The sequence below is a fragment of the Trichoplusia ni genome, chromosome 14 (assembly GCF_003590095.1).
Source record: "Trichoplusia ni isolate ovarian cell line Hi5 chromosome 14, tn1, whole genome shotgun sequence".
NCBI lineage: Eukaryota > Metazoa > Arthropoda > Insecta > Lepidoptera > Noctuidae > Trichoplusia > Trichoplusia ni.
The window spans coordinates 9059713-9083781 of NC_039491.1; the positions used below are offsets into that span (position 1 = coordinate 9059713).

The 24069-nt window shown below is 33.6% G+C and overlaps 2 protein-coding genes across 3 annotated transcripts in view; one reads left to right on the plus strand and one right to left on the minus strand.

The window, feature by feature from the left end:
• The window catches only part of LOC113500453 (tyrosine kinase receptor Cad96Ca), a 41152-nt gene extending 22842 nt beyond the window's left edge, over nt 1–18310 (plus strand). The window contains exons 2-11 of one of the 2 annotated variants that reach the window (XM_026881260.1): nt 1185–1414; nt 6750–7026; nt 7114–7223; nt 7860–7970; nt 8784–8925; nt 12342–12493; nt 13082–13261; nt 14733–14872; nt 15175–15316; nt 17487–18310. In XM_026881260.1, the coding sequence (XP_026737061.1) occupies nt 1185–1414; nt 6750–7026; nt 7114–7223; nt 7860–7970; nt 8784–8925; nt 12342–12493; nt 13082–13261; nt 14733–14872; nt 15175–15316; nt 17487–17711 (1709 nt within the window). In that variant the 3' untranslated portion in view covers nt 17712–18310. Of the gene's footprint in view, nt 1–1184; nt 1415–6749; nt 7224–7859; nt 7971–8783; nt 8926–12341; nt 12494–13081; nt 13262–14732; nt 14873–15174; nt 15317–17486 lie in introns of both variants that reach the window. The other variant, XM_026881259.1, reaches the window with a different exon arrangement.
• A 15-nt stretch (nt 18311–18325) lies between these two features.
• On the minus strand, nt 18326–20298 carry LOC113500452. Its single transcript, XM_026881258.1, has one exon. The coding sequence runs from the start codon at nt 20280–20282 to the stop codon at nt 18339–18341; it is 1944 nt and encodes a 647-aa protein (XP_026737059.1). The 5' UTR covers nt 20283–20298; the 3' UTR covers nt 18326–18338.
• Nucleotides 20299–24069: the final 3771 nt, after the last annotated feature.

A 24069-nucleotide genomic window follows, 5' to 3' on the forward strand; every position in this document is an offset into this window, starting at 1 on the left:
AAATGCCAACTATTAAATAGCTATCACGATAAATGAGAGCCTGATGACGAGGAAAGTTAAACGGACAGTCAGAAATGAATTTTAATAGGTTACATTTTTACTTATTGTTTATATAGAACTCTGAAAATCACTTTGGATTTAAGTTTATTAACACTGGATGCCTTATTTCTTGCAATAAGCTTTATATCACAGTGAACATAATATATAGTAGCTTAACGATCTCCTTTACCACACTCTTGCAATCACATATTTGAACTGATATAAGTCCATTATAACTTGTACCTTTCGAGATGTCGGATTATAAATCACTAAATACAACGGCATCAAAATGATTTATACTGAACAAGTTGTTATTAGATCGTAGCTAAGTGAGTTGAGATGTACGATTATAAATAAACTCGTATGATCTTACTAATATTATAATGCTACTAATACTAATATAATAAACGTGATTTGTATGTAGTGGTGTTTGTTCGCCTTTAACCTAAAAACCACTGAACGAACTTCGACGAAACTCAGTACACAGGTAGTTTATAATCAGGTTTTACACATAGGATAGGTTTTCTCACTATTTTATGTCCCCGTGGGATCATTTGTTTTATTTAAGCATTTCTAATATATCCCGGGCAGGCCCGCGGGAAACAGCTTGTAGTCGTCCATTTTCAGAATCAAAGCCACGTAATGGTTTTCGTGGTGGATTTGAGAATGTTAATCATTGCATTGTAGCAAAATAATTCGGCAATCATTTGGATGTAAATGATCGCTTTAATTCTATTGTTTCTAGTATAAGCCAACTTTGAGTGTGTTGTTGTGATAATCTGTTTTGTAAATGCTTCTGATTAATTTGTTACTGCATATGATATGTACTGAGAACTAAGAATGTACGGTCATGTATTTTAAATCATTTATGATTTTATTTATGTGTGCAATATTCGTTACAAATACATAAGAAAAACTGCAGTTTGCAGTATAGCTGTCATTATATCCATTCTGTCAAGCAGCGTATTACCTCTAAAACGAAGACTATTACTTCACAGTGTCAGTAATAACTAGTCCAAATACCTACCAAACTTTTCAAAAACTAAAGACATCGCAAGCAGACAAACAAACAATCATTCATCCACGTCTAGACAAACACGACCTCCTTACACACGAATGAACTAACAAACCTGTTTTGTCCGCAGCTACGTCACAAGGGCCTCCGGGCTTCAACCTGCCGGCTATCATGCACGTCGAAAGGAACTGGTACGTCATGCCGACGGAGCCACTTGGGTCCTTCGTCACCAAGGTGTACCGGGAAGGGACCGGCGGGGGACCAGTGACATATGGGCTTGAGACCACGGGACCACCGGCCCCGTTTAGGATAGACCCGCATACCGGCGTAGTAACAGTCAACGATACGCTTGTTGATAAGGTAATTGTCTTTTCTTAATAGTCTTTTGTTTTTTTGATAACGTGTTTTGTTCGAGAGGATCTTACGATTTCTTTCTCGTATTTTGGTATTGTAGTTGTATTGTTGTTATGGGTAATAACGATGATTGTTTTATGAACTCACGTGGCCAAAATTCGCTAGGGAAGAATTCGAAACATTCGACAGAGGTTTAGAAAAAGAGCGTAAAGAATATAAAACTTTTATAAAAAGTCGAATGAGCTGATATGTTATAGAATTAACCAAACCTATTATTTGTGCGTCTTTGCCAACTTTCAGTACTGCCTAATTATATGCCAAAATAACTTACTTTAAAATATTCTTGCTGGTATCAAACATTAAATGTTAAGTTAATACGGTATTTTTCCATACTATAATCAGCAAAAAAACAACTATACATCCAATCAGTGATGAACGGTTACCTATACATCTGTGGAGTATTTCTACAATATTTTCCTTATACTCTGACACGGTAAGATCATAAAAAGCCGGCAATGAGTGAACAAGCGGTAGTAGCATAGTTCAAAGATCACCACCATGAAGTACTTACTGACAGGTTTTAAAAAGAACAATGTTCGTAACGTTACTGATTTAAAATCACCCTCGTTCTTTTAAGAGAACGTGGTCCTACAAAAAATTGTGTGCTCTTTCTGAGATATTTGTCTCAAAGTTTAAAAGTAATGGAAGCGTAATTAGGTATTACTAATAGGCATGACAATATTCTACAAGTATGACGTTATCTAGTCCGAAACTAAGCAATACATCGCTTGATCGAACCCGGTATAGCAGTCAGGGTCATAAATTAGGAACTAGATTTCTAGACTGGTCAATTTAATTATTTACCAAATGCACCAGTTTATTAATAAAAACTATCCATCGATGCTGACTGACGGACAACAGATCTCTCTCAAGACTCAACACAACACCCATTTTTCGGCCTTCCGCTTTCAATCCAAATTAATTATTATTAAGTACTAGCTGTTGCCCGCGACTCCGTCCCCGTGGGTAGAAGATATGTTATGATTTATACCTGCCCCGTTTTTTCACATTTTCCATTGTATCTTCGCTCCTATTAGTCGCAGCCTGATGGTTTATACCCTAGAACCTTCCTCAATGAATGTTCTATTCAACACAAAAATAATTTTTCAATTTGGACCAGTAGTTTCTGAGATTAGCGCGTTCAAACAAACAAACAAACTCTTCAGCTTTATATATTAGTATAGATAGATTTACTACTCTATTCATTTTTCTAAAGTTTTTTCACTTGCTTGAGTTGCGTGGGTATAAATATGCTCTTCGTTATCATCAAATTAAATCAATTTATGTGCGTCATACGTCATAACGTATTACAGTGAGCGACAAGTTCAAAGTTTTCTTCGTTTAATCAGGCGAATAACAAACAAGAAATTAATCGAAAGTTAGACATTGAAATGAAACTACTTTTAAGGATTTTATCGCGGTTTAATGCATGCAGGTATCATGGTCACGGGCAGACTAAGATGGCGTTCGTCTTGACAGAAGATGTTGCTCGTTCTACCTTCATATTTTAACGGTGGAAAGGTTTCGAAACGTCGGGAACTAAAATCTAAAATTAAACCGCTATAAAATCCGTAAAAGTAGTTTTATTTCAAAGAAATTAATCGTTCTTTTTTTTTAATTTATACCGAAATGGTTTTTTTTTCTCGCCAGTTTTAAATAAGTATAAGCATCTAAGTACATACACATACGACTTTCTAGGAGAAAATCCTCATTTAAGTAATATACTGGAATGAACTTGGCCTCACCCACGCAGCTCAAAATACCTCATGTGACCATTTTCAAACGAGATAATAAGTTCGCGTCTACATATACGATCCTTAACAAAACTTACATCATAATCTTCTCAAAGGTTTTGTCTTCCTTAGAAACCATTAATCACGCTGTCATGTTACAGAATGTTTATCGCTTAACCGACTCAGCAACTATGTAGAACTTTGATCTAAAATTGCCTCAGCTCTCCAAGCTGACGCACTGTTATGAAGAATCGCCTTGGCGCTAGCACTGCCGTACCCCCGGATGCAATTCGAAAGTTTCACTTAACTTCAGTCTAGCATTTAACACTCGAATTATTTGTAAATTTACTTCAAGAAAATGAAACAGACCGTGTCCGTATGCAAGAAGTAAACTAGATAACTATTCGACCGATCTGAATAGGTTTATAAGACAATTTAATTAGACATAGAATCTAATGATGACAATGGGAATGATGAAAATGTAATTTTTATATGTTTAATGACGTCACTATCCGATACACTCCTCAAGTTTCATTTGCTTTATATGCGACACCTTTTTTTTCTGGAATGTTGTCTTATATTTTCTACTGATTTTTAATTCTTTCAGTGAGATAAGATGCCCATTAATTACAGCCCAGTACAATAAGTAGGAATAATTTATCGACTATTTATTTACAACATTCTTAAATTATTATTATTAGTATAAAAACGGCTACAATAAAGCAATGAAATTATTAAAGCAATTCTACTAGGCTCTAATAAGTAACTAACACTCATAATTCATTTATAATTTCTTTACAATTTACTTTAGCAATATGTTGCAAATGCAGGCTTTAATTAAAAACTATAACTACACTTTTTAGAACTAGTTTACGTGAAATACGCAATTTCATACTTAAGACATGATTTAGTAACGACAAACTAATTTAATTGAAGTTGAGAAAATCGAAAATTAATTAACAGTTAATCGATTGACTTTTTTCTATTTTGCACGTGTCGATATAATCTTTATTTATTGATCGTTTTCAAAGCAAGAAACTGTCCAATGCGATTCCACGTTTCATATTTTGTTGGATCAAACATTACTAAGATCGTTAAATATTTGGCTTAAACTAAGCATAGCTTGTATTATGACTACTAGACAACTACATATACCTACATACACAATTAGGATAAATTACACCCACACACGCAACAAATTATCACACAAAAAAATTCCTGGGTGGGAATCGAAACCACGACCTCCTATATAGCAGTCAGAGTGTCCAACCACTAGACCAACAGGCCGGTCAAGTCATTCGATATCATGTATATGAAACGCATTCTAAATTGCTCTACTTAGGAACAAAAAGGTTTTTAGAACAATTTTCTTACGACACATGCGATTAATTATTAGGAGCAAAAACGGACTGATTTAATATTGCAATACATTAATTATCTGTATCTTCGTCACGCGAGTTAGTTTCAAGTCATATAATGACGTCACCTGTACTTGTCACGATTTGTTGCTAGCTAATTACACGTTCTATTGCTGCGTTGTATAAAACATATCGTTTTTAGTTGAATAGTAAAAATAATTACAGTTGACCTATAAGTAATTTCGGTATTGGATTAGAGAGTAATGTATGAGAGTGGCCTAGTCGTGTTAGACGGACAACAAAGTGTTAATTAAAACTGTACTGTATAGATTTTTAGGCTTACAAGATTTGGGATCAGATATATCTCATTGCAATAAGGGCAAAACAAATCATAGGTTATCTAGTCAGGTGCCAGTAATTTTTTTTCGTGTATATTGAAGTGAGAAAGTGATTAAAAAAACTCAGACATTTGAATGAATACAAAACGAAACTTTTTCTGATAATTTTAGTGTTCGGGTCAATTTCTCACGTTACTATACATTGTATAATATACTGCACAAAACTTCGCGAAAAAAGTCACGACATTAAGGAAATTGCTTGAACGTGTGCAAAACCGCAATAGAAAGACTAAGTTCCTAGATTGTTTTTAATAATGTAGCATTTGTGGAAGAAAAGGTCTCCGGTTTACACCGTGTAATCGGCTGTCACTCTCCAACACTGCCATAGTGACGGCAATCACCCAAATCTAGACTTATTTTTATTGTCACTAAATTTAAAATCTCCCTAGTGTTTAAACGTAAATCAAGTACTGTATAATTTCGAAAAACACGAAAAGGCATCAATTTCGGTTTCCGATTATGAACGGGTTGTTACGTTAATCACTTTATTGGCTTTTAGTCAGCTTGAAGGTCAGATCAATTAATATGGTACTGTGGGAATCGATGAGGCTTGGCGGCTTGTTTTTAGCGTTAAATTAACTTTTATAGTTGTTATTTATAATGATAGACAACGTATTTTTTGTTACCTACGTTGAATGTTATATCAAGTTTTTTTTTAGATGTTTTCCTAGAAATAGGTCATTTATCACGTTGCTATGTGAAGACAAGACATTTATAAATTTTGATGTAAAAATTCCTTAAATTTTACTTTAAACTTTCAAAAACGTGAAGATTGTAGTATTTTTGACTTATTAGTACAGGTTTAATTAAGATTTGTGTTTTTAATTGCTCTCAAAATACCAAAATTTATAAATTGGGTTGTACACATTGGGTCTATTATAACCAATTAAAATAAAACTCTCGTTGTTTAAGAGAGAAGCTACGCTACGCTACGTAGTCTTAATTCAAGAGATAATCTGATAAAAAAGTTTCTAAATCACATGCTTGTTCAGTCGTTCATGCAGAACAAAGAATTTTAAGTAGACTAATTAAAGAGGCAATTATTTAGAATTTCAGATTTTCAGTACGTTATTATCAAGACTTTCCAGGTCAATTCGAATGTTATGTTGAGTATCTGATGTAGAATATAAGGGGACCCAATAACTGAAATCATCCAAAAGACACTACCAGTGCGTGTTACTTAAATTTTTAGACGATATTTAGACGATTTACCTATAAACGAATACTTCACACAATTACATAACCATCTTAAAAATAAGGAAGTGTACCTATAGGATTAAAGTATTTAACTTTATCCGTTAAGATTCGCCTCGATTTGAAATTTCCATTCTTAAAGAAACAAAATTAAAATTGAAAATTCAAAAACTTTACATTATGCAATATTTTCCGTTAACCCGTCCATGTAATACAGACAGACGACTCCGAACTGAAAGTTTCAAGTTTCAAACTTGATTAAATAAAATATAAGAGCAAGAGCTTAGTTCGAAGAATACTAACAGGTCAAGGTTTGAACTTATGTACATAATAAATGCGCCAATTGTAAACTTGCAGCTATATTGGTAACAACAAATAATTTTCAGAAATTATTTTGTCTTATCCATTTTATCAAATTCTATTTCAGATACTTTTATTTTGTATTAAGTTCAAAAGTGTGACTTACATACACATTGCAATGAGTCGTTTTATCAGTTTATGAATAAAATTTAATGAAACTGTTTATTATCCAGTGTGCATACCCTGTGGAACTTTATTTGAGAAGTGAAATGCTACAATCATGATTTTTTGTTTCCAGGAGAACCGATCCTATTCGCTCTGGGTGACAGCATACGACGGCTCAATACCACAGAAGACGGAAGTCTACGCGACAGTCTCCGACAAAACCGGCCAGAGACCGAAGCTACCTCGCCCCCTCCCCCTCCCATTCCCCGGCTACCAAGACATACAACTACAACCAAAGTTCCCAAGGACAACACAAAGCACAACCAAAGCAACGCTAAATTTTCACGTACCTGAAGTAACAACACTATCTACTCTAAGTCCACCTCACCCTCCGGATGACTTTCCTGGAGGTATGAGCATCGTCCAGAATGATGATAAGAATACCAGTACAGAACTTCCAAATAAAAATCTGACTAACAATGACATGCCTCTGACAGTGATACCGCTGATCGCAATCGGTGGACTTGTGGTGATAGTCGCCGCTGTTATACTCTTCGTGTGTCGGAAGAATAACGCACAGAAGAAGGACAGCAAGAAAGATGATATGGTAAGAAAATAGCAAATGTTCAAGAACTTATTCATTACCTAAACTACATATCGGTAATAAGTATGTAATAAGTGAAGTCTATTCTGGACATGGTAAAAATACTTGGGATAGGTCATGCTGAAATCAATATTTTCTAAATATAGCTTTGCCATAATCAGTTTTGGCTTTGCCCTTACCCTTCATCATAAAATTAACGATGTTCCAAGTAGTAATTATTTATGAAATATCCTGGGTCTATTTTTACCTAAAGCAGAAATAGCATAACAATATTATGTAGCTCAATCAGATTTCGTTAAAACTGGCGGGAAAATCCGTTAGCGAATAATTTTTGCCATTAACCTTTACGCCGCCACTTTAACCTTATTTAAATAGTAATGCATTGATGCGAAATAATTGTAACCAAATTATTTGCTATATTAAATAATGTTACCGAGGCAATTTTGTTGGTGATTTAATACTAAAGTGATCTCATTTCAAACCGCTTAAAATTTACATTGATTGCATTAATTAAACCTTAAATACCGATAGTGCATTCATAATATATTTTATAATGCTCTGTCAAGTTGAACTTAATTTTCCTTTCCACAGTACCAAAATTTAGAATAAAATTCTCTGAATATTTTTTATTGTTTGCAGAGTAAAGACTCAAGTGGGATTGTCCTACAAGATGCGTCTTTTAATAATATGTGGGAGCACCCCAGAGCGTACTCCAATAGATACGAGTCTTGGGATAACAACCACTTACAGGTCAGTTGTGCATCATAATCCTTTTAATATTTTACAAGATTTTCTTTATTTTTATCGGTCCCTTTGTCTATAATCAAATCTTGCAAGTTACCATGTCCCAATTTCTGATTTCTAATCGAGCTTGCATTTTCTATGCGTTTATGTAGTGTCAGATGCGATATTACAATGATTATTATTAAAAAAATGAGGATCATAATTAAAAAAAATTACTGATACGATCTGATGATTGAGCTGAAAAATAAGGTAATAAATAGAAGCTCCCAAATAACAACACAATTCTACAAAGTTCGGATTAGTCTTGACGAGCGAAGGAGTTAATTTTGGAACGTATCTTAAATTAAATCTTGTTGTTGATAAAATTGGAAGTTAGAAGGTAACTCCAGATAAATAAAAAAAACTATCCATGTTTCTTGCCATTTAGTTCTGTCTTCTGTCTGTTCACATTAAACGTTGATGATCCATTAATTTTTATTTGGGCACTTCTACAAGTTTTTATTATTCTCAAGACAATGAAAATATGAAATAGGTTCTGAATGTCAAAAGTCACTAGTGTTAGGAGAACTCAAATACTTCCTCTACATATTTTAATATTGCTAGAATTTTCAATTTGTTGGCCCCGTTCACATTTATATGAAGGCGGTTCGTTTGATGTCAAAATTCTCTAGCTACGTTTTCCAAATATGATATTTAATACAGTTGGATAGAATTTATATTTCTTTAAAACATTTTTGATTTTGACGAGTGACAGACATAGAAAGAAGTTGTTAAATTTTAGTTCTCGCGAATACATTTATTTATATGTTTATGTTTCAGTTATCCGAGGAGACGTCGATATCAAAGGAAGAGCAGCCTCCTGACAAGTGGGAGTTTCCTCGTCACAAACTGAGGATCTTCAATATAGTTGGAGAAGGTGCCTTCGGTCAGGTCTGGCGGGCACAGGCGCTTGATATCGCTGGTAAGAACTTTTGGTAACCATTATAAGGTAAAATGTCTAATAGGGATTGATAGCTTTCAAATAATGGATACCATGCAGAATCTATCAAGCCGTTGACTGACGATTATCACATTAATAATTAATGTGTGTTTGTTACCTCCAGTTTGGTATGGATGTAGGTTACACCTTAGAATGGCATATAGGTTACTTTTATCATACATCTTTAACATGACACTCCTGGCCATATTCTTGCAGCAACCGAGTTATGAGACGGCGAAGCTGGCGAAGCCACGAGCAAAAGCTGGTCTTTTGATAAATTCGGTTCACGTTTAAAACTAAATTTATTCTTCGTTAAAACAACATTTATCTTAACTACTTAAAAATATTCAGTATTTTCAACTTCAGCACGTACTTTTAAGAAAACATTATATCCAGGTTGCCTAGTTTTTGCACTTACTTTTCCAAACAAAGTTAATTTGAACAAACATTTTATATTTACTTTTCTAGAGCTACTGTGGTCTAGATAACTGGTTATTTAAAAAGACTTGTTAAAAAATTCAACAGAATTCCAATCCATTACTAAAATCATTAAAAATATCACGTCGGTACAGCTGTAAATGCATAGATAGCTCGTATAATACGTTACGTAAACCTGGAAAATCTTCGCCGAGTATAAGAACAAAATGAACAAGGAAAATCTTCCTGATTTTTCAAATTTATCGTTAGCTGTAAAGAATCTCGGCCAAAACGTTTACAGTAAAAGGCTAATCAAGTATTTAACTTAGCATCGGAATGACTTGAATTTTGCCAAGGGTCCTAAATGGAAGCAAAAAGGAAAAGTGTTTAGTTTAAGTTTTCGCATGCGCGGACAGAGGCTTTTCTTGATAAAAATGTACATAAATGTATTGTTTCTGTATCATAGTTCCTTTAAAATAAATTAACTACTCAAAACATACAGACGTGGGGGCTTCACAAATAATATTCAATTCATATTATTATGCACAAAGACAGAATTTGTGGATCACAAACCTCTACCAATCGTTTGTCCGTGCAGTTACAATGTTTATAAATGTCAAATATTGTATGTATAGGTATGTATATTTGTAAAACCTTTTTGCCTACATTTCCTTTTAAGATAATATTGGTTCTTTTTTACAAGGTCGTCCCTCTTATAAATTTTACTAATTCATAGAAGATCTTGTTTGCTTTCATCCCATACATACGTATGACTTGGAATTCTCCTTCACGATCTGAAACATCGGTAAATAAAACAAACAACATTTGACCCGGAAGCAAAATCGACTAACAGTCTTTCTCGCAGTCTTAACACGTCTCAGGGATTGCGGTAATAAAAATGTGAGGAGTTTCAAATAACATAAACATTACGGGTTCTTAAGAGTCACGTTTGGAATCCGTACGAAGACACACGAATTCTTACGAAGCACGTATACAATGTTTAAATGATGAAACAAAAAAATAGCAGAAATTTTACTTTTATTTGTGTATATTGCTCACTTGTTTTGTCTGGGGTAGTCAAGGTTTGCCTGGTTTTTTATTTGATGTCAATTTTTCTTTTCTCTTTTTGTATTTGAACTCTCTGAAGTATGAACTTTTAGAGTTGCGAGTACGCCTCGAACTTCATCGGTTTTTGTGTACATATGTTTTTCGTAATTTCTCCCATTACATGGCAATTTTGTCTTTTTTTCAACAACATTACTCAGATTTAATAACGTCCAACGATTACATGTCATCTAAATAACAGAGGTTGCTCTCATGTTGGTATGTCGTCCATTATGTTAGTTTTTGATAAAATTAGTTTCAAAAGGATCTGTAACAAAACAAAAAAGTATTTTCATTGAAATAAACTGTTAGAATTTTGTTTCAATAAAAAAACTTTTCGTTTCATGTTCAAAGCTAATAGAAATAAGTCGAATTGGAAATATTGAACCCAAGTTATTGCCTCTTTTCTGGGTCCATGTGGTACGTGTACCACTTTTTCTTTCTGGTAAATGGTCACATTGAGGGTAAGAAAAGGATAGTATCATAGGGAAGTGCGATTCGGTAGTCCCAGATGTGGTTTAACTCTGATTGTTTGCATGAAACTAGCTTTTGAACGAGCCCGCATCGTCCGTGGATCAGTACTGACATCACTCTTTCCACTTTTGAAAACTTTTGAGGTAATTTGAAATGGAGTATTTACGTACTCAACTCTCTTGGAAAGGCATAATATTATTAAGATAGTATATAATGTCACAACCACTTGGCTACCCATTCTGGAACATAGATTATTTCGAGCTTAAAAATCTGAAAACACCAGGTGTATAATTCGTTTTATGCTTTAACAAGTTTGAACAGCTGGTAGGTTAAATATTCTATCCTTGTATCCACTTTTAGCCTTTTCGCTGTGACCGAGTAAGTGAGCAAACTAATGTGATATTTTCACAAACGAATTTCGACTTTCTGTTGTTTGGGATTAAGTTTGATTTCGATGTAGAGTCCTAACTCGACAGTTTGTTGCAACGAATTTTCTGTCTGAATTTAAGCAGCTATGCAAGTATGATTTATGTTTTCAAATGCGGAGAAGCTATTAATCATTGCGACCAAATGCCGTTCAATGGTTTTAGGGTTTCGTAGCAAAGGGTTAAAAACGTAAAATATTATAAAGGCTCCGCTGTCTGTCCGTCTGTCCATCAGCATCATCTCATGCACCGCGATAGCAAGAAGGTTCTAAATTCGCAGATGATGTATATTTTGTCTGTTGCCGCTAAAATATCAAAAAATAACGAGGCTAAGCAATAGGTATGGCGGTTTTGTTGTCTAATACTATGAGGCATCACCTTTCGGTTTTTATAAAGTAATAATATTTGATATTTGATCAAAGCACTCATAACAGAGATATGTAAAAAAGCAGTTGACAAAATCTCATCCTACATTATCTTGTTCACGATTCACAACAGGCGTATAACGTTTCAATTCGAATCAGACATGAAATTTTGACAATGCCAGCTTTCACTTGTTTTTGTTTCGTAAATGTATTCAATTGATGCGGGTGTACGGTTGTTATAGCGAAATTAAGTTAGATAACATTTGGTTCCATATTGTCTTTTAATTATGTTCTCCTATGTTATTTTACATGGTTAATTACTCTGATATCGTGTTCGAAATAGTATTGATATATGATCTTGTATTGGCTTGTGCTATTGAAACTCTAAATTTTGTATGCTATTTTGCTTCCATATAGCTTTTCATTAAACAAAAGTATATGTGTGTCGACTTCTGGATAACAAATATAGGTAACAAAAATGAGGTATCAACAATATCCATTTCAAAAGAATTTTTAATTACCCCACGAGCATAACTAATTAAGGACACCTCTTAGAAAGTTTCTCACAATATTGTAAAAATCTTTTTATTATCATATTTAAATGTTTTTCCAGGTAAGAAAGGCGAACAAACGGTTGCAGTGAAGACTCTCAAAGAGAACGCTTCAGAAAAAGAAAAAATAGATTTACTGCAAGAACTGATAGTGATGAAGAATTTAGGTTATCATCCAAATGTCGTCCAGCTGATTGGCTGTTGTACTGAAAAAGTGAGTACCTAGCTGTACCTGGATAAAAGGTTATGAAACTAACCTTTTTAAAAATTGAACACTAAAATTTTTGAGTTACGATCAATTTCGTCTGATGGAAAGCAGTTTGCTCTTTGTTTAAACAGCTCATTTATTTTAACTACTGGCGCGTGCACAAACACTCTTTATTCCTTCACTTTCTGAGTCCTCTGGCCACAATTGCACTAGACCTTTTCAAAATAAAACAATTGATATTTGACCACCGAAGCAGTCCATAAAGGAGTTCTCTTTTCCAACGATTCACCTGTCGCTGAAAGTTTGAACTGACTCAAGTTTTTAAATATATTAGAAATGAATAGAATACACTACAAGTGTGGGGAACAAAATACCTATGCGGGGATTTAACGTGTCGCAAGTTAAATTCCCGCATAGGATAAGCATTTCTGTAATCCACGAATGCTTGTTCTGAGTCTGGGTGTCTTGGTGCATGCCAGCGTACCAGTTTTCTGAAGAAACACGGCATAATACCACAAAAGCTTTTCCTTTAAATGTGTATACGCCTGTGATTTTTTATTTATATTAATAAAATAAAATAATTTCTTTTCCTAGGAACCCACCTTAGTGATAATGGAATTCGTGAGCTTGGGGAAGCTGCAGCAGTTTCTCCGAGACTCCAGGGCTGAGCGGCACTACGGCAATACTCATGGAAGCCAGTTCCTGACGTCACAGGACCTCACGAAGTTCGCTTTCCAAGTTGCGAGAGGAATGGACTTCCTTAGCCTGCAAGGGGTGAGCATGAATAAAAATACTAGAAAATAGTTCTTTAGTATATAGTTAAAGAAAACTAAGTAATCCTCAAAATGAAAGGGAACTAACTGTACGGTAATAAGTTTTAAAAACGTTTAACGAGTTGTGAGCGCAGTTTGTGTATTTTATCCAAGTTTAAAAGAGTATTTTATTACACGTAGAGGTATTTAATTGTGTAATCTTTTCAAAAGACTCGTTTCGTAAGTACTTACATTTTGTCAGGTTTTCTAGACAGTGCGTCATTAAGACCTTCAGTTGACGTCTAGGTCCAAGCAATAAAACGTTGCCATAGGCCTTACAAAGTACCTTTAAAAGACTCTTTACTACCTTTATTTTCCCAAGAATTTCCTTCGTTGTTTAAGACTTTGAAGTATCCAGCTCAGGACATAAAAGCAATATAAAGAAAAATTTATGACGCGACTAACATTTCATAGGTGTATTAAAAAAGGCGTTATTTCATAACGCTCGCAAACGCTGACTTGCTAGAAAAGATTAAAAAATTTTTAGAGGCCTTTTAAAACGGCTACCTGGATGGCAAACCTTTTTCGGCGATATTCAACTTTTTATTCTTTGTGCCCTTGATTCATAAGGCTCATACTTAATCGGATGTCTCTTCAAATTTTATTGGCTAAAAAGCCACATTGCCGGCATGTAGCATTTCTGTGATCCACAATATTTCATCCAAAACGGTTTCTGTAAACGATTAATATATTCCAGGAAGGTAAAGGTCTAAAGAAATTCGTCTCAAGTCACAGAGTTTTCAGCTAGTATAGAAAGGAAGTAATTATGTTTTTGGCAAGCAATTATAATAATTTCCTGTCAAATGTCCATTATACACGTGGAAATGTGAGTCCAATTTGCGACGAGTTTTGACTCCAAGTGCCTTGAAGTGGTTCGAAACTCGGAGAGTCTATGTTGGTAGTTGCTTGGATACTGGTTTCAGATTTTTCGTCTTTGCGCTTCCTCATGTATAATGGGCCTTACTATCTTTATAAGGAAACCAACATGAACAAAAGTGGGGAACATTAATTGAAATCGTTTTGTGGAGTGTTTTGTTTTATCACTTAACTGTCAAGTATTTGAAGTTAATGTGCTGTAAAAGAACTTTGTTGAATAAGGAAAATGGGTTTCTTTTTGCAGAATTGAATCTTTCTAATATCATGATATTCGTCAAAATGTTCTTTCCTTATTTATTTTTAGGAAAGTTTAGCTTAAGCCTAAAAATTTAACCTCATTACTAATTGCTGGTTTGCTGTCTTTACCGATTTGGTATCTCATGAACCGTCATAGGAAGAAATATGACTTTTTATGTTTTTTTCCAATTTTCTTTGGCTTATTCGCTATTTTATCACTGTGTAGTTATAATCCGATGCCATTGTTGCAACGATTGTGTGCATTTTAAACTGCACTCATAAATTTGTAGATTTTATTTAAAGTCTTAACTATTTTCTAGATAATCCATCGAGACTTAGCGGCGCGAAACGTGCTCATAACCGAAGACAGGGTGTGTAAAGTTGCAGACTTCGGCTTTGCCAGAGATGTAGCCGATACTCACGTATACGAGAGGAAGAGCGACGGGCGACTGCCAATCAGGTGATTATGAATCTAAACATGGGATACTTAAGGTTCATTTTTATTTAGATCTGTTTTCTCTCATAGACTCTATTTTACGAGTAAGATCTTGATATAGGATACAAAGTAAATTTTGTTTTTGCGAAGAAATTTGCTATTATACTTTTTTCCGTGTTTTAAATTCGTCCTGAACTCTATATGCATTACTTGGGCATTGGAGATGATGGTAAAAATGTTTAAAACAAACCCTAATGAGCCATGGTCAAGAAAATTACTAATACTTAATTGTACACAATTTTTAGACTGATTTTCTCATCTTCCAGATGGATGGCCCCAGAATCTTTGTACGACAACATATTTAGTGTTAAGTCTGATATCTGGAGTTTTGGTATTCTGCTGTGGGAGATTGTCACCCTTGGCTCTACACCCTACCCTGGACTATCCGCTAATGACGTCATGAAAAAGGTAAGCTGAGGTTATATATTATTATTATATAAGTATTTTCAAAATGACTTTGATTCTGATTTATGACTTCAATCCCCTTGACAAGTGTATATGCTTATAGAATAACTTCTATGAATTTATAATCGTTCAGTAATTAATATGAATGATTTTTTTGGAGATCCACCCAAATTACATAGAGCTCTAAGCCCAGACTGGAAATAATATTTGCCTTTGAAAATGAATAATTTCTTTCATGTCATAAGCATGATAGCAACTTGTATCTCTATCATAAAAAAAACAGAACAACATAATTCAACAGAAATAAATGAAAATAATGATAAAGGATCGAACTCTTAGTTTTTAAACTGATAATATGAACTCAGGATAGTTGACACCTCTACAATTTATCAATACGAAGCAAGAATTAATAACTTTAAACTATTTCAGAATCATTTAAAGTTTTGAAATGTTTGACTATTAAAAGTCGTAAATAATATTTAAAATTAAAATTAAGTTCAGGTCACACATAGTGAATGGACTAAGTTATTGGCAATATTCTTGGTATTTAAAATGAGTATAATTTTCAAATATTTTGAAGTTTAGCGATCTGAATATGATCTTTGAATGGCTACGCTACTTAATAATGTTAATGAGCCTGAGCTAAGTGCCAATGAATTCAAAACTACATCTATAGACATGTTTAAATCATTCAATCTTTTTCTATAATTGATTGCGACTGAATTAACATTAACTTTCTCGGCACACTCATACATAAATGTAATTTATTGATTTACATTAATTTTATATGTATCATGTATAAAAGCACAGTCAACCATAATGCAGGTTATCAAGGAATAGATGCATAAATATAAATGGAGTGATAACCATAATGAATAATTGCTGCTTAAAAATAGACCTGGGTAAAATGTATTTTTTCCATCAAAATGTTCGTATAGATACAGCCAGCTACTCATTTTTTTTAAAACACTAGGGAACAAATTTGTCCGTCGGGTGGATTAGTAAAAAATATTGGAGACGATTTTTCATTTGACTAAATCGTTCATACCTAGACATAACAAATCAAAGATAAACAAACGTATGGAAGTGAGGGATAATAGCGCCACTTGTCGTAAATAGTGTACTGAAAAATGAGGTCACACGAGATCAAGTAACTTGACTTTTATTAACGTCATTTAAGAAAAAATACGTGCCAAAAATATTATTAAAAACTATATTACTGATTACTTCGACTTTGTCAGTCGAAATATAGAACTGTCGAAAATTAAAAGCAGTTAACATAATCACATTAAAATTCACTCATTACTATGGAAAGTTTTGTAAATTTGCGCTCTTCGAACATTATTTGCCAACTGTACTTATAATTCATTCACACACGACTGAACATTGATATATTCGAATGAAATCCAAATATATTTTCCTTTGATACATAAGTAATCAGTTTTCACATTATATTTCAGCCCACAAAAGTGTAAAGTACTTCAGTAATTATTTTTGGTATTCAACCCGTAGGCATGGTTGTAAATTAGAAAATTCCAGCCCTAAAATGTGTGAGGAAATAAATTTAAACGGCTAAACAGTCAAAATTAAAATAAATTATCGTAACAATGGGTCAAAGCTTTTATTTGTTTAGTTTCATATCAATTAGTTTACCAACGATTTAGAATCAATTAAACTCGCAAATAATTAATCTACCACAACAAAAGTTTGCACGATTTATTATATGGCCTTGAAAAACAGGGCATTGCTACAGAAAAACAGTTTAACCTGCATTGGTAAACAAATGACGGGTGACAATGCACGGAACTTGAACAGACACTATTAGCAATGGTAATGTATATTAAGCACGGCAACTCGTCGAAATGACCGGTGCCTTCAGAGTCCTCGTGTCTATGTAAATCAAGGGAATTGAGTTTTCGTCCTGTTAATCTAGCAACAGCTTTTTGATGGGATTTCACACAACGCCATCTAGTCACAAACTAAGTAAAGCTTGTTTTATAAAGTACTAGGCAACTTATAAAAATAGTTATGTATTTCTAAATACATACAGATTATACATAAATTACATCTAGATACCGAACAAATGATCGTGCTCGTCACACAAATATTTGTCCTGGGTTGTAATAAAATAAAAATTAAATTAATAACCGGTTTTTCATTTATTTGTTTCCAGGTCATAGAAGGATACCGTCTTGAAAAACCTGAACATTGTCATCGGGAGCTCTACAACATAATGTATTACTGTTGGGAAGCGGAACCAAAGGATAGGCCAGACTTCGCTGATATAGTTGCTAGACTAGAACCCTTAATAAACAAAGACATGGACTACATACAGCTAGAAAGGTTTCCAGATCATTCTTATTATAACTTACAACATTTAGATGGAGAGAAACTATAAATGGAAAATAAAACAACAATGGATGCCTTAAAATATGATGACAAAAACAAATTGGCAACAAACTAGGAATCATATTTATTTATTAAAACAACTGTTGCTGATAGTAACGTATTTATTGAAGCCAATACAAATGTCTTAACAGAAACCCCATTTTAATTAAACTAAATATAATAATTATGTGCTTTATTTAGACTATGAGATCTTGTATTATAATCATTAATGGTATCGGTAATTTTGTATATATCATTTGCATTTGCTTTAACAGCATCCATCTGGTAAGAGAAACTAATAGCTTGCATAGGTTAAAAAATTGTGAAACAAATTTTGAACTTATTAAATAAGTGTAAGTGGAGTGTTATTAATGAAATCGACACTAATTCAAAATTATTAAAAGATTGAGATTGAAATACGATAAATGATTGCAATAATATTCTTAAGTAGTTTTTATCTTCACATAGACTAGTCTTTAGAATATTACTGTTGTAATTAGTAGGTATTCATTAGTTTTAACAGTTAATATTTCGATTTAATGTACAGTATATTTAAGCCCATCTTTACACTTAAGAAACATACAATTTGTAATAAATGTTTTGTTGTAATTCTTGTTTCATTTCAGCACTTTACTCTTTAAACATTTCGATGGAATTGGTAAAATGTTCTTTGAATACATCCAGTATTTAAAATTGTTTCCACGAAAAGTGCTAAAGTGCCTCCAACATAGCCGAAAATTAAAGCTAAAAACCCGCCTTGTAAATGCTGCACTGATAATGGGCGCACATCTGACTTTTCTTTTAGTATCGCGCGCAGAAGCCGAGCTCTTCTCCGCTCATTAAATGTATTAAAGTGTATTCTCAGCCCTTCATTTATTCCACTCTGTTTGAATAATGTTATGATCCTCGAAAATTCTTTCATGAAGGGAAATCCTCTTAAAGCTATTATCTCTATAGGCACTACAAAGAAATTGTCCTTAAATCCATAATATTTGTAGCTCCCAGTAAAATCACTTAGTTCTGGAGTTGTGGCCGAAATATGAGCTAACTCAAAGCGACTAATGAGCAATGAGAAATTTCTATGCACAGCGACATCTATCATTGCCTTAGTTATATTATTAACTAGAACCCATTGCTCACCCAGACGGTTGTCGAAGGGATCATCAGAGTCCTGAAGTAAACCATGAAGCTCCTCAGTACCACCAAACTTAAGACCACTTTCTATCACTTCTTCAAATGTCTGTATTTGATACTCATAAGACGGGTTTGTTAGCACATCAAATAATTTTGTTTGATAAGCCGTAAGAAATAAAATGCAGTAAATATTTAGGAATACAAAAAATATGCGAAGACTTTCTTGGACTGGATGCAGGTAAGAGACAAAGCCTAGTATTACTGTCCATGTATTAAGAAAACAATGTCCAAACGAGCTATTGTATGACGAATCTCCACTTAATTTACCTATAACTGTCCACGCTGTACCACATAAGAAAAATCCAACGATTAATGAGTACCAGACAAATCGTTTGAAGATGATGACTAATCCTACCCACGCAGCAGATTTATGAGCTCTTGGTACGACCCAAGTGTACGCATCGCCTAAGTATGTAATACTGGCTTCAAAGTCTTCATGGACGTCAAAATCTGGAAATATTCCACCAATTAAAATGTAACCAGCTTTAGATGACAATTCTTTTAAGCCTCCATTCCAGACTCCAACGTCTTCTCTTTCACCTCTTGGACCATCAACAAAGTGGTACGTAGGTTTCATGTTTAAAGTTTTTAACACTGCACTCACCATAAATTTTTCAATGTTGGCATCATATTTATTAACACTTATAAATGGTTGCTTAGGCATAGCGAGGATTTTAAGTTTGCAGCCCTTCATATCATGAGGAATTTTGTGATCAAATAGTTTGTTTTTATATTTCAGTACACCATGTTCACAAATATTCTGTGTAACCGCTCTATCACGAGCAGTTTCATTAAAATATCCACAGTATTTTGGAGGATCGTATGGTCGCCAGCTGTATATAACTGCGTTTCGAAAATTCTTTGCTTGAGGCACAGCAACGATTACATTTATTGCGTTAAATTTGAAAAGACAGCTAAGTACTTTCTCGACGTATTCGACATTGACATTATCATCATGAACGAAGTTGAATAGTAAAATAACAAATTTTGAATATGGATTCCAGCTTCTTGATCGTATGAGTTTGCTTGCTAAGAGAGAAAAGTCTTTATAGTTGTCAATTATAATTACATAATACTCCGCTATCGGTACTGTTATGACATCATCCACGTGTAACTTTCCAATATTATAAGAGTCTTGCTCACAGACCTCTTTTTCTTTGGTAGGGCTCATAACTTCGACACTAAACTGTAATTTCTCATTGATTTTCTTCAGAAGTTCTGTTCTGATTCTTATAACAGATGTACTAACATTATCGGTATTGGCAAATATTAATAGTCCAGGTATATCAAATTCGTTTCTGATGATTTGATCAATACATCGTGTGTAGTCACTTATAACGGTTGGACCTTGGGGATTTACAATTGCGTTGGTTTTGATTACAAACATGAATATACCTAAAACTTGATTCACAGACATTCGTGTTGCTTTCGCTTGTTTAAAATTAACACTGAAAGCTAAATAGGTCATAATGCCGTTATTGCGTGTTTTCATATCATGCGGCTAATTATCTACATTGATCTTTACTTTATTTTTACAAATTACTGTATTAGTCAAGCCTGTGATTATGCGCGTAACGTGAAAAAATGTGACAAGGTGTTACTTTGTAAGCATTAAATGCACTTGCACACAGGTACCGGGTTAGTAAATTTGATGATCCATATTAGTTCATGATGAAAGAGAGAATTTTCTCTGTAGATTGACAGTAATCGTTAAACAAAAGTATATGATGATATTATCTTTGGCAACAATTTCTTTGGATTTTACAAACTTCTGAGGGCTTTGGGTGCAAAGTTGCACATACTGCTTAAAGGAAATATATCTCTCTAAATATACTTTATAGTCATTTTTGGTACCTACAATAACTGACTGTTTTAACCTATTATTATTTGTAAAAGTTTCTACGTCCATGTCAGCACTATTTTGAAAATGCCATATAAAACATGTTGGACACATAAAAAATTCTTGCAGCTTCAATTTGTTCCTTTTTTATTTTCAAGCTCATATTTATGTAATATTTTCCTGAAACTTTAGCACGTTTTAGATATTTGAATCCGAATTTCTACATTGCTTAAATATATTTTAAAATTTCCGTGTCAAAATTTAAAGGTTAAAGGTTTTCCTCATTGCCTTTTCAAATTACTTATCACTGCCTCTTACAATAGTTATAGTAAATAGAAATAGCATATAGTTATACTTATTACCATTGTGCAAGAGAGATGAAAATATACCCCATGTATCGCGCTCTTTCGCTTCCAGAACCGCAATAAAATTACTTCAAGACGTGATGGTCCATCCTTAAATCACTCTTGACTAAGTTCGTAGCTCAAATGTCCAAGATTCTTTCGTCCCAAGAGCAATCTCCGATCGACATCGCTTCATGGAGATATATTGATGTAAAAGTTTTAACGTCATAATTTATTTCTAGCACATTTCCCTGAAGATGGGAGAAACTCTTGGCTTTTTTATTCGAGCCAATATTTCCTTAACAAAATAAATATTAAACATTCTTTAGTATGTAACGATGTCTTAAGAATTTCAATGTTTAATGAAGATAAATATTTAATTTGTTTAAGAATTACTTTAACTAAACATTTACTTCGATCTCTTTCAGGTTGCGCACAAAATATTTCATTCGTTCAAACTGTGCCTCTACATCTGGTATAGTGTGTTACTTGTATATATGTATAATTAAATAATCTTAATTAATATCTCCCATCAGTAACTAAACCTCTTTTATTCATATCAACCCGAAAAGGGTCTGACGGATCTCGTGTTACGGGAAGATTTCACATAATTTACGAGCAATACCATTGAAATATGCTTCCTCAAACTATGACGGTAAAATATATTACGGTCTACTTGAACCAGAATCAGTTCCAATATAACTTTGATCGAAATTTCTATGAGGTTGATACATAAATTAGACCCTTAGTCTGACGAAAAGAAAGTTAAGAGTGTAATATTTAAATTGCGAAAAGTTTTTACCGTAAAACATGGGGATCCATTCTAATTCTATGATTTTTCATATGTTTGATTCATAAAGCAAATATTGGAAGATATAAGATGTCTAAAAAAGTTTTAACTAACGTTCTTGCTTTAGGATCAATTCTCGTAGTCGTGATACGATTCAAACAAACCCAAAATTCATAGGGTTGTGTTGTTTTATTGCTGAGTTTCTGTCTCTAGCTTCCACCTCTAGTGTTAGATCAGCTCCATGGTGCAAACGAAATTTCAAGTCAATCTGCAATCGCAAATTTTACTTCCAAGATTTGGTTACAGGCAAAGGAACCGGTGAAAGTAAATACGAGATTGATAAAATATTCTGCCGCCTAGCAGATAGTTCCCAAAAACTGTCTCATATTCATTGAGATAAACGCAAACTTGTAAGTTAGGCGATTAAAACGTACGCTGGCAAGTTTAAGTACGTGATTACTCCTGAAAATTAAACAATATCCGAACTGATTCTTATTTCTTGGCGCATAAAAAAAATAAAAAAAAATCAAAATTCATTTATTCAAATTAGGCTACTAAGTAGCACTTTTTGAAGGTCATTTACATTGGACAGCACCCAGTTTCGCTCACCCTTCACCGCTTCCTAAGTGCTTTTGCTGTGAGAGAAGAAACGGCGCAACAAACTCCCCAGCAGCACGCTGTCATAAGGTAGTATTTCCCCTAACTAAATAGGAATATTTTACACGCTTGGGAGTCTAAAGGCCCGAAGCACTTTGTAGGTTTTATTTAACAAGTGAGATTGGGTCTTGAAAAGGATCACAAGTCACAGAATAGATTGGTGTGATGACGAGTTAAGAATATAAGTTGATGTATTTAAAATGAAAAAAATGCTTACCAAACATATTATGATTCTTCGTGAAAAGTAAACTTGAAATAACGAAGTGTGTGAAGCAAATAAAATTAATCGCGATTTCTTTCCATGATGATATACACTTTGAAAAAAAAAAATTGATGGACAATTTTGTTTGCGGATAATAAATAATAAGATTTCACGATTTAGGTGATTCAGATTTTAGTAGGATAGGATTAATTCAAGTTTTACTTTAAATAAGTGGTTTTACTTTAAACAAAATAATATAAATAGAAAATTCTAGTAATAAAGATTTATTATTAACAGTAAATTCCAGTTTAGATTTTATTTACTATTTTGGACTGATATTTATTTCAACAATACGGAAACATTGTCGGCTGTTACACAATGAAATCTCTGTTTGTCCCTGAATATTTTACAAAAAAAGTCTCTTATAATGTATTTACTTACATTTCGAGCAAGCCATATATCTTAGGGTTCATTTAGTCCTATCTTGTTCACGATCTCAAGTCCCTCACTTTATTTGGGTGGACTTTTTGGGCTCGTTATAAATCAGTTGCAAAACTGTGGTTGCCCGGGGCTCCAATTCCGCTATTAAAATGACACTATTCGTATTTTCTAAGGCATTTTTCTAACAATATAATTAGGAGTTCAATTAATACAATGTATTTATATTTATATTCTTTAGGTTTATAAAAGACTATTGCCCACCCGTTACAAATCGGAAATGTTCCCACAGGAACGTAGAATCGGGATAAAAACTATCCTATTTTTTAATCCTGGTTATAAACAATCTGTATACCAAGTTTCATCTAAAACATCTATGGTTACGAACGTTCACGTTTATTATATTAGCAGGATAGTAGGAAGTATTATTAATAATATTTATCATAAGTAAGTTCAAGATATCACAATTGGCGTTAAGGATTTTATTCGGTATCAAGCGGACCAAATTAGTTGGATTAAGCTTAACGAACCGGCTTTAGTTAACGGGGACCTTAGAGACCTCCGTAGATTGGAAAATGTTGGTACCTCTTTTTCCGGTATTGGGAAATTGGCACCACTTGCCAGTCAATAAGGCAAGGAAGCTCAACGATTTTCACTGAGTAAAAATGGATAATTCGAACCAATTTCGTAGAAAAGTTGCTCTAATACTCGTAATGTAAAACATTTTCTCTTAAATGTAAGCAATAATGACTTCTTGTTCAGTGTCAGAAATAGCGCAATATATTCAAAGCTTCAGGTATCTTGCATATTAAACTTCACTGGAACATTCTATTTGCAGCGTGAAAGTCGAAAGTTCATAAATATTCCAGACTGGCCAACCAACAGCTTCACTTGCAGGGAATT